The sequence below is a fragment of the Akebia trifoliata genome, chromosome 4 (genome assembly GCF_017979445.1).
Source record: "Akebia trifoliata isolate Shusen 1 chromosome 4, ASM1797944v1, whole genome shotgun sequence".
In the NCBI taxonomy this organism is placed as follows: Eukaryota; Viridiplantae; Streptophyta; class Magnoliopsida; order Ranunculales; family Lardizabalaceae; genus Akebia; species Akebia trifoliata.
This window is the reverse complement of record NC_141378.1, coordinates 37,793,190-37,805,407: the sequence shown is the minus strand read 5'-3', so window position 1 is coordinate 37,805,407 and position 12,218 is coordinate 37,793,190. Positions and strand designations below refer to the sequence as shown.

At 35.2% G+C, this 12,218-nt stretch overlaps 1 protein-coding gene and 1 pseudogene across 2 annotated transcripts; both read left to right on the top strand.

Moving 5' to 3' along the window:
- The first annotated feature begins 179 nt into the window (after window positions 1-179).
- LOC147404877 (Tmem18) lies at window positions 180-9,026 on the top strand. Of its 2 annotated transcripts, XM_086440967.1 has the most exons (7): window positions 180-335; window positions 489-549; window positions 4,466-4,927; window positions 5,849-6,013; window positions 7,189-7,294; window positions 8,530-8,678; window positions 8,767-9,026. In XM_086440967.1, exons 4-7 carry the CDS (start codon window positions 5,861-5,863, stop codon window positions 8,860-8,862), a joined length of 504 nt encoding a protein of 167 aa, XP_086297093.1. In that variant the 5' UTR covers window positions 180-335; window positions 489-549; window positions 4,466-4,927; window positions 5,849-5,860; the 3' UTR covers window positions 8,863-9,026. The 2 variants fall into 2 exon arrangements, with proteins under 2 accessions (XP_086297093.1, XP_086297091.1); XM_086440965.1 differs by lacking the exon at window positions 4,466-4,927.
- A 95-nt stretch (window positions 9,027-9,121) lies between these two features.
- LOC147404876 (putative receptor-like protein kinase At1g11050 pseudogene) lies at window positions 9,122-10,538 on the top strand (annotated as a pseudogene).
- The last annotated feature ends 1,680 nt before the right edge of the window (window positions 10,539-12,218 follow it).

Below are 12,218 nucleotides of genomic sequence, written 5' to 3'. Positions count from 1 at the left end.
TCAGATTAGGTTTGAAGATTCATTAATCCGATCGGATCGGATTTGGATAAAATGATAAGGATTTTGGATTGGTAATGGTATGGATTGATCCGATACCAGATCGATCCGTTGCCAGCCCTAACCTTTGGCAACCCAACTTTTATTTATTAAATCCCAAATAAAAATAAAATTTCATTTACGTTTTTCGTCCATCAAAGGTAGGATCGAAGGCCTGCTTGATCGTTCTGTACAAGGTCTGTTTGATCTTGCCGAATCAAAGTTCTATCCCAGAAATCGTCCCCATCGCACAATCAAACGGCTGATCTTCCACCGTTCGACTTCATTTTCCTCCAAAGGTGAGAATTGTTTGATTTTCTTCCCAAATTTTGGATTTTGAGTGCTCTTCTACACCTTCAAAGCTTCGTCATTTGCGTTTCTACAAAACTTTGTTCAAACTCTCTTCGATTCCCATTCAACTGTAATCTCACAGATTCATGCATTTTCTGCAGCAAAAGATAACCTATTACTTGCAGCTCAAGAGCAAGCACCTCACTAGAGCATCTCCAGAAGGTCTGGTTTTCGTCTCCGAGTCTCTCTGAATTTTGATTTTGTTAGTAGTTATTTTTAATTTAATGAAATGGTTTTTTATTGGAATTGAGTTCGGATGAAGAGTAATGGGTTAGAGAGAAATGATGGGTTCTTTCATACTTAGAAAGGAAGTTTCTTTTTTGAATGTGTTTGACCATTGAATGACATCCGGACTGATTTCACTGTGAATGGGTTTTGATATATTTGCAATATATTTGCTTAGATAGGACTGATTTCAGGGAATGTATTTGATCATTACATGGCATCCGAACTGATTTCACTGGATTCACTTTGATTTTGGGTTCAATGATTGCTATATATTTGAGCAAAAGATATATTTGCAAAAGATACATTTGCTATATATTTGCTTTCTGCTCCATATATATATATATATATATATATATATATATTTTGCATAACGGATGAAGGGTCATTGATAGTAGATTTGTTTTTTTGCATAATGGATGAAGGGTTATATTTTGTCAGATGGTGAGTAGATCAGGAAAATAAATAGCCTCCAAAGCTGTAGTTAAATAGACACCCCAATTACATAAAATATGGGTAGACTTTGTTGTAAAACTGGTTAAGAAAGGTAAAAGGATGGTTATGGCACTCAAAACGTCGGATTATACAATGTTAATGGTACAATTCCAAGCAAAAAAATCAAACTCTATTACGATAAAAAGCATAAGAGTCATTGGGATAGGACAAAAAGTCTTTGGGCGCAATGGAGTAAGCTTAAAAGCAATACTGGTGTTGGTTATGACGTTGATAACAATAGTCTTCGCAGATGTTTGGTGAGACACGTGGTTGGAAGTAATTATTGGGATTTAGATTCTTTTATGGGGAATATAAATTTTAGGTTTTATTTTAACTCATACAATTTTTATATCCTACTTTGTAGAATAATCCCAAAGACTCACAATGGAGTCACTCAGGATTGGAACATGCTCGCAAGTTGGACATACTTTTTAGTGGGATCTATGCTACTAGAGAGTATCTGAGGTCCAATGCGGTTGTCACAGGATCTTCTAGACCATTTGAGGAAGACTTTGAGAATGAGAATGATCCTGATCTTGTTCTTGAGACACAACCATTTGATGACCCGCCACCAGTGGATGTATCTCCTGAGGACCTCGATGATGATCTCCCAGCATTTGTTGCTCCATTGCGTAGGAGGTCTACCATTCCATCAGAGTTCCAAGCATAGCCTCAACGACAAAAGGTTGCCAATGTGCCAAGGTTGGGACGGCAGATTGCTCAATTGGTGAAAGCAGTTGAGACGAGGAACAGTGCCACAAATGCGAATAATACTCCACCTCTACTAATTCCACTACCACCACGTCTACCTCCACCTCCACCTTCACCTCCACCTCCACCTTCACCTCCACCTCCACCACCCGGTACTATTAGAGAGTGCATAGTTCTCTTAGACGGGACGACAGAAATTATCTCTTCAATAAAGTGAACATGACAAAAGTTGAAAGGGGTTGTTAAACCCTAATTTTCCTCCTCCAAATCAAGCTAAAATACATCATTATCTTCTTGAAAAACAAGGGATTTTCTTTGGATCTGAAGATCTCCTTCAAAAGTTGTCAAGCTTTGCCAAAAATCAATGTAATTTCAACACCTAACTTTTCAGCCCTTTCTCTTATTTTTTAACAAAATCCCTGAAACCATGTGCCTCAAGAAGCACTTTTCATCAATGTCCCATATTATGCCAAATAGATGCAAGATTGCAACTGTATGATTTATCATCTGGGGAAGAAATTCTTTCAGCCAGCCTAATTTTGTCCAAGACTACATTGATACCATGTTACAAAGGTAGTTTTGTTGCTTTTAGTTTTTTCAAAAAAATTCAGATTTTTTAATAGAAAAAATTCATTCTCTCATTGCCAAACAAGATGACTAGTCTGAGACCACTCGTTTTGGTCATGGACGGGATGAGACGTCACGCCAAAACAAAAACCATGACTCAATTGCTCATTCTCTTTAATCCAGTCCCTCAAAAAAAAAAAAAAAAAAACTACTACGGCAAAGCCAAAACAAGGAGCTCCTAACCCTTTTGTTGCAGATTAGATTCAATATCTGATATGAAATCATGTATGCTCTATCTGTTTATATTCAACAAATTTTTTGATTTCATCTGGTTTTTGGATTCAAATTCTCTGGGGTTTTAGGGTCGAGTATTTGAGCTTTATGTTCTGATCAAAGGAAAGAATGCGTGATATGGTAGTTAGTTTTTAAATCATAGGGTTGTATGGTCTATATTTTAAGGTTTGTTTCTCTTGTAGTTTTTAGTTTAGGGTTTTGTAAGATTTATTATTATTATTTTTCAGTCAATTCTGTTGTTTCCTCAACTTCATTCTTTCTCTTGTAGTTATTAGATTTGAAGATGGGAACATTCAATTTTTTGTTTTACTTTTTATAATTTATGTTCATGGTTGTTGGATTTATGAGGCTTGTTTATACTTAAAAGATCTGAAGATGATGAGATTGTAGTTTGCTTAAAATGAAGAAAACCTATTGCATGTATTTAAGAACTAAATTGATCTTGAAACGGTTTTCTAATTGTCCAATGTGAGTTCTTCTATTGTCAATGATTTTTGTTTTAATGTTTATTTGTGTTCATAGGTTTGATTTCTTTGATAAGTCTGATATTGAGCAAATCCTTGATTTGTTCAATATTTTATTTGTCATAGATAATGATCTAACTATTTTTATTCCTTCAATTGACTTTTATTTGGGTTTTCTTAGTTTCATTTCCTGGACTTGTTCCGTAGGACTTTGGCTTGCCAACATTTAATCAATTCCATCAATAGAATTAACTACAAACTAAACTAATTGCTACATTCTCTAAGTAAAGGTCATGTCATACACACAACAAGTACATGGAAAGATGAGAATATAGTCCAAGCTTAGTTTAGTTGAATCCTAGGGATGGAGTCGTATGTTATCCCTTACATATTTTGGAGCTTAGATTATCTCCAAGAAGGTTATAACATGCCAATAAATCAAACTTGATTAATTTCAAGTTAATTCATCTAGGAAATTCACCATTTTTTTTATAGATTAAAACTAACTAAAAAGAGGGGGAGGCGCAACACGAGCCAAATTCCATTTCCTATCCAACAAATTGAACATAGTCTTACACCTAAAACTGTTATTTATGATTCATTCCAACCAAAGGCACTCGCTTTGATTTTCGAAGCATCTCACTTATTGATTGCAAGTGTGTGATGATGATGATGATGGTAGATGTTCTTAAGCCTACTTTGAGTTACATCGTGGAAATTTAACTTGATGTCAAGACACCAAGTAGCGAGATATGACTCACTAGAGTTATCTCGTTTTGGACAAGGTAAACCATGTAATATAAGATGAATTAGTATATATTAAGTCACAAAAATCATATTTCTATTTATATACACATTGAAAATCTCTCTTTCACAAATATTGAACGAACAAAATTTTAAACCATGACATTCATCTTTTAATTTGGATTGGATTATTAAACATGACGAACTGTGCTTCATCCTTTTAATGCCGATTTGGATGATTAGGAAGGGCTCTTTGACATGCCTCACGGGCGAAGCTAAAAATATTAAATTTAATAGTGGTGCCTCCTCCCATGTAAACTCAAGTCTCTGGCAATGTGCTTCTTACTTGCCCAAGGCTGATATATATGCATTACCATATATAGTTCCTTATTGAAAAACTGTCTAAAGGGGTAGGCACTAAAGATGTGTTGGCAACAAAGAAAAGAAAATCGGCTGGAATAATGGGAAAAATAAACTTTGCTGGTGCAATACTCCATCAAGGAATGCCTTTCAAGCTATGAAGCTGCCAACTATACAAACTTTCGTGAATCTCAACTGAGTTTGTGGGTCCTTTATAGGTGGAAGCTGCCCGGCTTGGCATACACATGGCATGAGGTTTCTCAAAGTGAAGGGGGTCTTCAAATTTCTTTTCCCTTGTGCTTGTAGAGGAAACATCCAACATTTTCACAGTTCTCTGAGCTCACGTGTGAGGTGATTTACTTTTGGATGGGAGAGAGGGTAGTTAGGTATTGGTAGGGACATGGAAGTGCATACATGTAGATGAGCAACAAATCGATTAGTGCATGTGTGTGTGGTGATTTACGTGTATTAGGTGAGGAGGTGATTTACGTGGGAAGTGCATACGTGTGTGAGGTAATTTAATCTCCACGATGTAACTCAAATCAGTTTCACTCTTTCCCATTTTTCAATTGGAGCCCTAGCCGATGCATGTGAATTGACTATCCCACTCCGTGAGAAGCAAATTCCACAAGAGACTCTCTCTTCGACCACAAGAACGACTCCTCTCTCTCTAACGAAAGGTATTAGGCATGTAATTTTTCATTTTTTCAATTTAAAAAAAATGAAATCTCTGGATTCTTGAAAGACATGAGCTTTTTTGCAAAATAATTCTGTTTTTCAAAATTCTTTACATTTTTTTAAAGCAAATAATGATAGATCTAAATCCTAAAAATTTCCCTTTCCCTTATTTTTTCAATTTATGTGGAATATTTCGACATTTCCAAAGATTTCCACCGAAATCTTGACATTTACTTTGCCATTTTTTAATTTTTTGAGTCAATCTACTAGTGATTGAAATTTTGGTCAAAATGACTAGTGATTTCGATCGAAATATTGGGAAATCGACATTGTAAGATGTATTTTGTGTCGGTAGCTCTCAAAACCAACATATTTCGACCGAAATAATCGAAATGTGTCACTTTTTAATACCTAGCTTGGGAGTAATTTGTCATGTTGCCCTTCACCCTCTTTTTAGTTATTTTTTGTCTATTAAAGGAAAGGGAAAAAAATTGTGAATTTCTTAGATGAATTAATCTGAAATTAATCAATTTTGGTTTATTGGCATGTTATGACCTTCTTGAAGATAATCTAAGTCTTCCAAAATATGAAAGGGATAACATATTGTGTGTGTGTGTGTGTGACATGACCATTATTTATAGAATGCAGCAATTAGTTTAGTTTGCAGTTAATTATATTGACGGAATTGATTAGACTTTCTTTAGGATTAAATGTTGGCAAGCCAATGTCCCACAGAACACGTCTAAGAAATGAGACTAAGAAAACCCAAAGAAAAGTCAATTGAAGGAATAAAATAGTTAGATCATTATTTAGAATTGAATAAATCTCTCTCCCTCTCTCTCTCTCTCTTAAAATAATAAATCACTTTTTTTTTCTCTCATTCTCACAGAGCTCTCTCTTGTTTTCTCTATTTTCTACATTAGGTGTTTTTGATTATGGGGAGTGAGAGATCTACGATAATGAATGAAGTGAATGACCACATGGACCAAATGGCAGATCTAATTGAGAAATTAACTGCTGAACTTCGTAGCGGATTTCAACCTGCTATTGACAACTTCATTGGTTTCTTTCACGCTATCGATTGGAAGGTACCATCCATACATTTTCATTTCCATTTCTTTCTCTATCTCCATTTTGCTTTCCTTATTTCTCATTGAAATTTCATTTGTTTTACTAATTATTTTCTAGGAAAAAATGTTTTCTGGAATGTGGATGCAAATCTCTTCTATTTTATATAGTGATCAACTTGTCTAATTGACTTAACAACATCTACCATCATCAAACACACACACACACACACACCACACACACACACAATCAATAAGTGAGATGCTTTAAAATCGAGTGCCTATTTGGAATGAGTCATAAGTAGTCGTATTAGGATGAATAAGACAATATGTTCAATTTTTTCGATGAGAAAAGAAATTTTTGTGACTTTCTCGTGTTGCATCTGTCCCTCTTTTTAGTTATCTATCAAATAAAAAGAAAAGGATATTTGTGAATTTCCTAGATGAATTAATTTGAAATTAATCGGGTTTGGTTAAGTGGCATGTATGTTACAACCCTTCTTGAAGATAATTGAAGCCTCCCAAAATAATATGCAGGGGATAATGTACAACTCCTTCCCTAGGATTCAACTAAACTTGGACTAAATTCTCATCTTCCCATGTACTTGCAATGTGTGTGACATGACCTTTATTTTCAGAATGTGGCAATTAATTTAGTTTGCAGTTAATTCTATTGGCGGAATTGGTTGGAATTTCTTTTGGATTAAATGTTGGCAAGTCAATGTCCCACAAAACAAGTCCAAGAATTTGGGCTAAGAGAACCCAAACAAAAGTCAATTGAAGGAAGAAAATATTAGATCATCATGCCAAAAAACCGGTTTCTCAATAAATGTGTAGATTGCATGGAAGCATTCTCAAGTTTCTTCCCTTAAAAAGAATGGGATCTTTAAGTCTCTTGTATGGTTGTAAATGACCGACAATTTTTAAGTCCCGACAAAGAAATCAGTTGATGCAAGTAATATGAATTGAAGTGAACAATTAACATCTCGGGGAATTGATTTAACTCCTTAATTGACGCTTTCTTTTTTGCTAACAAAAAGTTTCTAGTTATTTCTCTGTGGTTATTGGTTTTTATTGTGTAACTTCTCCATTTGAGTTATGGACATCCTTACCTGTTCATAACCGATCTTTGGACTTATGAGACTGATGTTGTTTCTATTTTTTATTTTCTCTCATCTTTTCTGTTGCTTGTATAGGAACCTTGGTTGATATGCTTAATAGCATTCCATGTTTCTTTGCTGCTAATAATTATCATTTCAAGGAAGAATGTCAACTTCCAGATGTTCTTGTTCCTTATGGCATGTAAGTTTCTATTACCTTCATCACCTGTATTTCCTGCTTATCATTGTCATCATCATCATCTAAATATCTAATGCTCCCCTGTCTGAGCATCATTAGGCCTGCATTACCAGTCGCTAACCTTGATTTATGGTTGCATCAAGTTGACAAAAAATGTTAAAATGTTATCAAACCCTCAACATGGATCCAGACTTCGTTGCCTGTGTATCCTACTTCTGACTGTGATAAGATTTAATCCTACTTCTATTTGACTGATAATATTTCTAGGTTCTCTTAAACTCGGCGTGATGACTTTTCTCATTTTATGGATGTCTTTTGCTAAGATATAATTACTATTCTTTATATGATTTCTCAATGCCTTCAAATCCACATGGGCAACTCTCTTTGGTTCTTATCACAGAAATAGTCAAATAGACACTGAAATTAGCTCTTCTTGACATAAGAGGGGCACATATGCTGATGTGTAAGACATCCATACATCAAAATCTTTGTCAAAGTCCGATTTTGTGAGTACGGTATCTTCTAGCATTCATTTTGCGAACATTATTTATTTGGTTCACTGAAGAAGATTTTCTTCAAGTCACAACTGCGATGAGGATACTGAAATATTTCTTAGGTAGGTCACCTAGTGAATCTTGCTAGTCCATGACAAATATCACGTCATCCCATGTTCCTGGTAATCATTTGCTCTAGGATTGGTTGCACCTCACTCTCAACACCTTTAGTTAAATCGGCAGGTCTGCCTAACCAAGCTTTTCCTCCAAATAAGATACTTATTATGTTAATTTGATTGTGGAGACAACATAATTCAGAAATCCAAGGTAAAGAAATGCACACTAAGGCTCATTTTAGTTACCTTGCCAAACTTGGAGAGCTTCAAAATGCTGTGGTGTCTTGGATAGTATTGAAATAATTATGTATAAAACTCGAAACTTAAATCAGTGGATGAAGAATTTGGGATATCATCCCCATGAATTGATTAGAGCATTGACAACCACAATGGCATAATGAGCCATTCAATCAATTTTTCTCATGGCTGAAAGGCCCTTCCTTTGATGTATAACCACTTCTTCATGAACCATTTTTTTATCGTTCTCATCAGTTTTTACTTGCTTAAAAGTTTCAAAAGGGGACACAATTTCTTTAGAATTATCCGTAAATTTGAAATAATGAACTGGAGATTGCGACTTATTGTGATCCTTGGATATATCCCATTTAACTTTGGTGGTGATATGCAGTGGTGGGTGTCTATCTTGCTGAGAAGATCAATGCATTTCTCGGTAAAAACTGGAAAAGCTTTGCGGGCCAAAATTATTTTGACCCACATGGCCTTTTTCTCTCGGTACTCTGGTCTGGGCCACTTCTGGTTATCTCAATTATAATCCTGGTCAGTGATCATAGCCACTTATTGAGTCATTTTTACATCTTCCATTTTACCTTCTTTAAATCTTGCGTATTCCTTTTTTATTTTACAGATAAACACCCTCTTTTCTTTATGCCAACTAATCATCACATGGAAAAGAGCTGAGCTCAAGCATCGGGCAAGACTTTCTCGTAACAAGCAGGAGTGATTTTCTCCGTCACCCTATTACCAACTTCAAACAGATTTATGGTTTGGAACCTAGGCCATTTTTTCAGTGTTTTCAGTTTATGTTCTTCCTGTCAACTAAAACTTGTAGATCTTTGTACTTTATACATTTTCATCAGTTTCAACACTTCATTCGCTTTTTTACCATATGTTTTTCTTGCTGGGTAAGGTCGTGGCTTTTGGTATTTTGGTGTTGATTTCACATGGCTTTGGGACTTAATGTAGAATAAGTTCTATGTTGAATGCCTCTTGACTTGAGGGATCGTGCATATCCCACTATAGCTTCTTCACATGGTAATGTGTTGCCAACAGATTTGCAATTACTGCTGAACTCCAAATCTATGACCTTGCAAGAGAATTTTTCGCAGAGAAATTTTATCAGGCATGGTGGGTATGGAGTTGTATATAAGGGAATTCTCTTAGATGGGACTCATGTTACTGTTAAGAGGATGATTGAATCTGATTTTCAAGGAAACAAGGAGTTTTGTGATAAAGTTGAGATTATTAGTAATTTGAAACGTAAGAATTGTTATGCTATATGTGGCAATTATGATGAATAATATGAAAAGATAAAAATAAGAAAGAAATAAAAACACATAGATTTAACGTGGTTTGGCATGTATTTACATCCACAAGAGCGAGGATTTAAATTTTCACTATATATCAAATTAGGGTTACATCATATGAATTTATAGTAAATCATAGTCATACAATAGGTATTAGAAAATTTCAATAATACCCCTGTACCGTATTGCGGGAGTATCGTTCTCGTCTCACCCTCAACCTATTAAAGGTCCCCAACAATCTCAAAAATGGATGCTGTCATTTTGCTCTGTTCCGTTCAGTACGTTATGCATTTCTCGTTTCGTTCGGAATGCAACACTCTCCTCTCTCCACTCCGACATCTGTCTATTTTATCTATATATGTGTTCCACTCAATATGAGACACATGTTACAACAAAAATCTATTCCTATTTTGAGGTTGTTGTGTGATCAAAGAAGATGAAGAGAATAGGTATCTTATGTATGATTACATGCCTAATGGGAACCTTGACGACCACTTATTCTTCCGGGAAGTGGTTGTGGTGGCAATAACACAAACCCATTGAATTGGCCACAAGAAAAGTGTATAATCATGGATGTCACAAAGGGGCTTGTTTATCTTCACTATGGAGTGAAACCCGTGATTTCTCCTAGAGATATAAAGGTGACATACTCTTGGATGCAGAAAGGAAGGCAAGAGTGGCGGATTTGGGATTGGCTAAGCAGAGTGGAGAAGGGCAATCATATCTCACTACAAGAGTTTCCAGCACACATGGCTACTTGGCACCAGAGTATGCCCTTTACCGACAACTTACGGAGGAGTGATATTTATAGCTTTGGAGTTGTAATTCTAGAGATAATGAGCGGGAGGAGAGTGCTCGACTTGTCCTCCCTAGGACCACCACAACCAGTCCTTATTACTGATTGGGCTTAGACGCTCATTAAATCAGGACGCATCGAAGAGGTTTTGGATTGTGGGTTTTATTTGCAAAAACTCAAATCCAAACCATAATAGGTCTATCCCAATCAATGGTCCGAATTTATGTAAGCCCAACTTCGATTTTTATGGACTTTTTTGATAATTTGAAAAGTTGTAAACCCTTTTAAAATTTTAATGCCTACAAATGCTCCCTCAAGGATGTAGTATCGGATGCATAGCTGGCGATATTGTGTTATTTATTCATTTGGAGTGTGAGGGTCCTAAATTAGTAGGAGATTACACTATGTGAAAAAAGCCCATATTTGACGGTCTCAGTCTGTCAAATTTTGAAAATTTTGACCGACCATCCCATCAAATATGCCCGTCAAATATTTTCTTGTAGAATTTTTTTTTTTTTACGGTCCTGAGCCATCAAATATTGGAGAATGAGCTTAAAAAAAAAAATTCCATAGAGTATGGCCGTCGAATATGAAGGTTTAACACACAATAGGTTGGTTCTCTAATTCACCAATCACAATAAATGAAATGGTAATTAAAAAAATCAGAAAAATAAAATTTAAATCAAAAATCATAAAACAAGCTCTAAATTAAACTAAACAACTCAAAATTCGTATTATATATTGAAATTCCATTACTAAGCAAACTCTAATTGAAGTAATTGGGCACTTACAAATGAAATTACGTTACATAATTGCTTAGAAATAAAATACAATTAGAAGCAAATGGTCGTGATGCCTTTGATCTCTTCTGGCTCTCTCAGCTCTATCGTGTCTTTTTATTTTCTTCAAGGTTTGGATTTCCCCTACATTGCCATTGTTCTCAAAGAAATCCTAATAGCGCTCTCGTACCTACACGGAAAAGGTTTGGTACATCAAGATATCAACCTAAAGTAATAGAAGAACATAACTAGATTTTATTCACAAATGTTAAAAAACAAGAAATACTATATGAAGGCAAAATACTATTAAGATCTTCAAGAATTGTATATTTATGAATATTAATAACAAATAAAAAAATAAGTCAATAGAAAACCAATTCCAGGCTAACTTAGCTAGTTGTAATCGAGCAGTCCTCCACTAATGAAAAAATGCTATAAGCAACCATAACCTACCAGCATAAGAACTAGGTATTTTGATATGCCACAACCAATGTTCATTGCTCAATACTTAGAAAATACACAAAGCAGATGCCAATAATAATTAGTTTAAAACTTAGTTACTAAAAGTGCTAGAACATGGTTCTACATTGGGAGTGGCTTAAAGTGCTACAATCGATCTATGTTGGGAGTGTGAGGGTCATCAAAAAGTAGAAATTGAACTATTTTAAGTGTTCATTTATGGGTAAGATGGTCAAACCAACATATCTAAGCCAATTCAAACCAAGCACCAAAAGTTGTAAATAGAGTAGGCAACAAACTCTTTTTACGAGTGGGAAAAAGTAGCTCGACATCATAAGAAAACAAACACAGTCAAGAAGTGTCAAGGGCAGCAGTGTGTATGGTCCGACAGAGCTACTACTTAATGCAATGATGAATATGTGATCCAAAGAATTAAACTGAGTAATTGTCAATTCTCATAATCGACATGTATACATAAACAACAAAACTAGGAGACTTTGTACATCAGATAAGCAAAGATGTGAGTGAGTGAGAAATACAAAAGTGATGTACAACTCCATGACTCCATATTATCTTACTTGAAAAGCTCATTCTCTCTATGGACCCATGGATTAGGCTCCCACAGGCAATGTGAGACTATCGTTCTAACATGTACAATGTGTAAGGTGGATATTATACTCCATGGTCAGCATAGTATAATTACACTAGGCATTATATGAGGTAATTAATAAATTGGAAA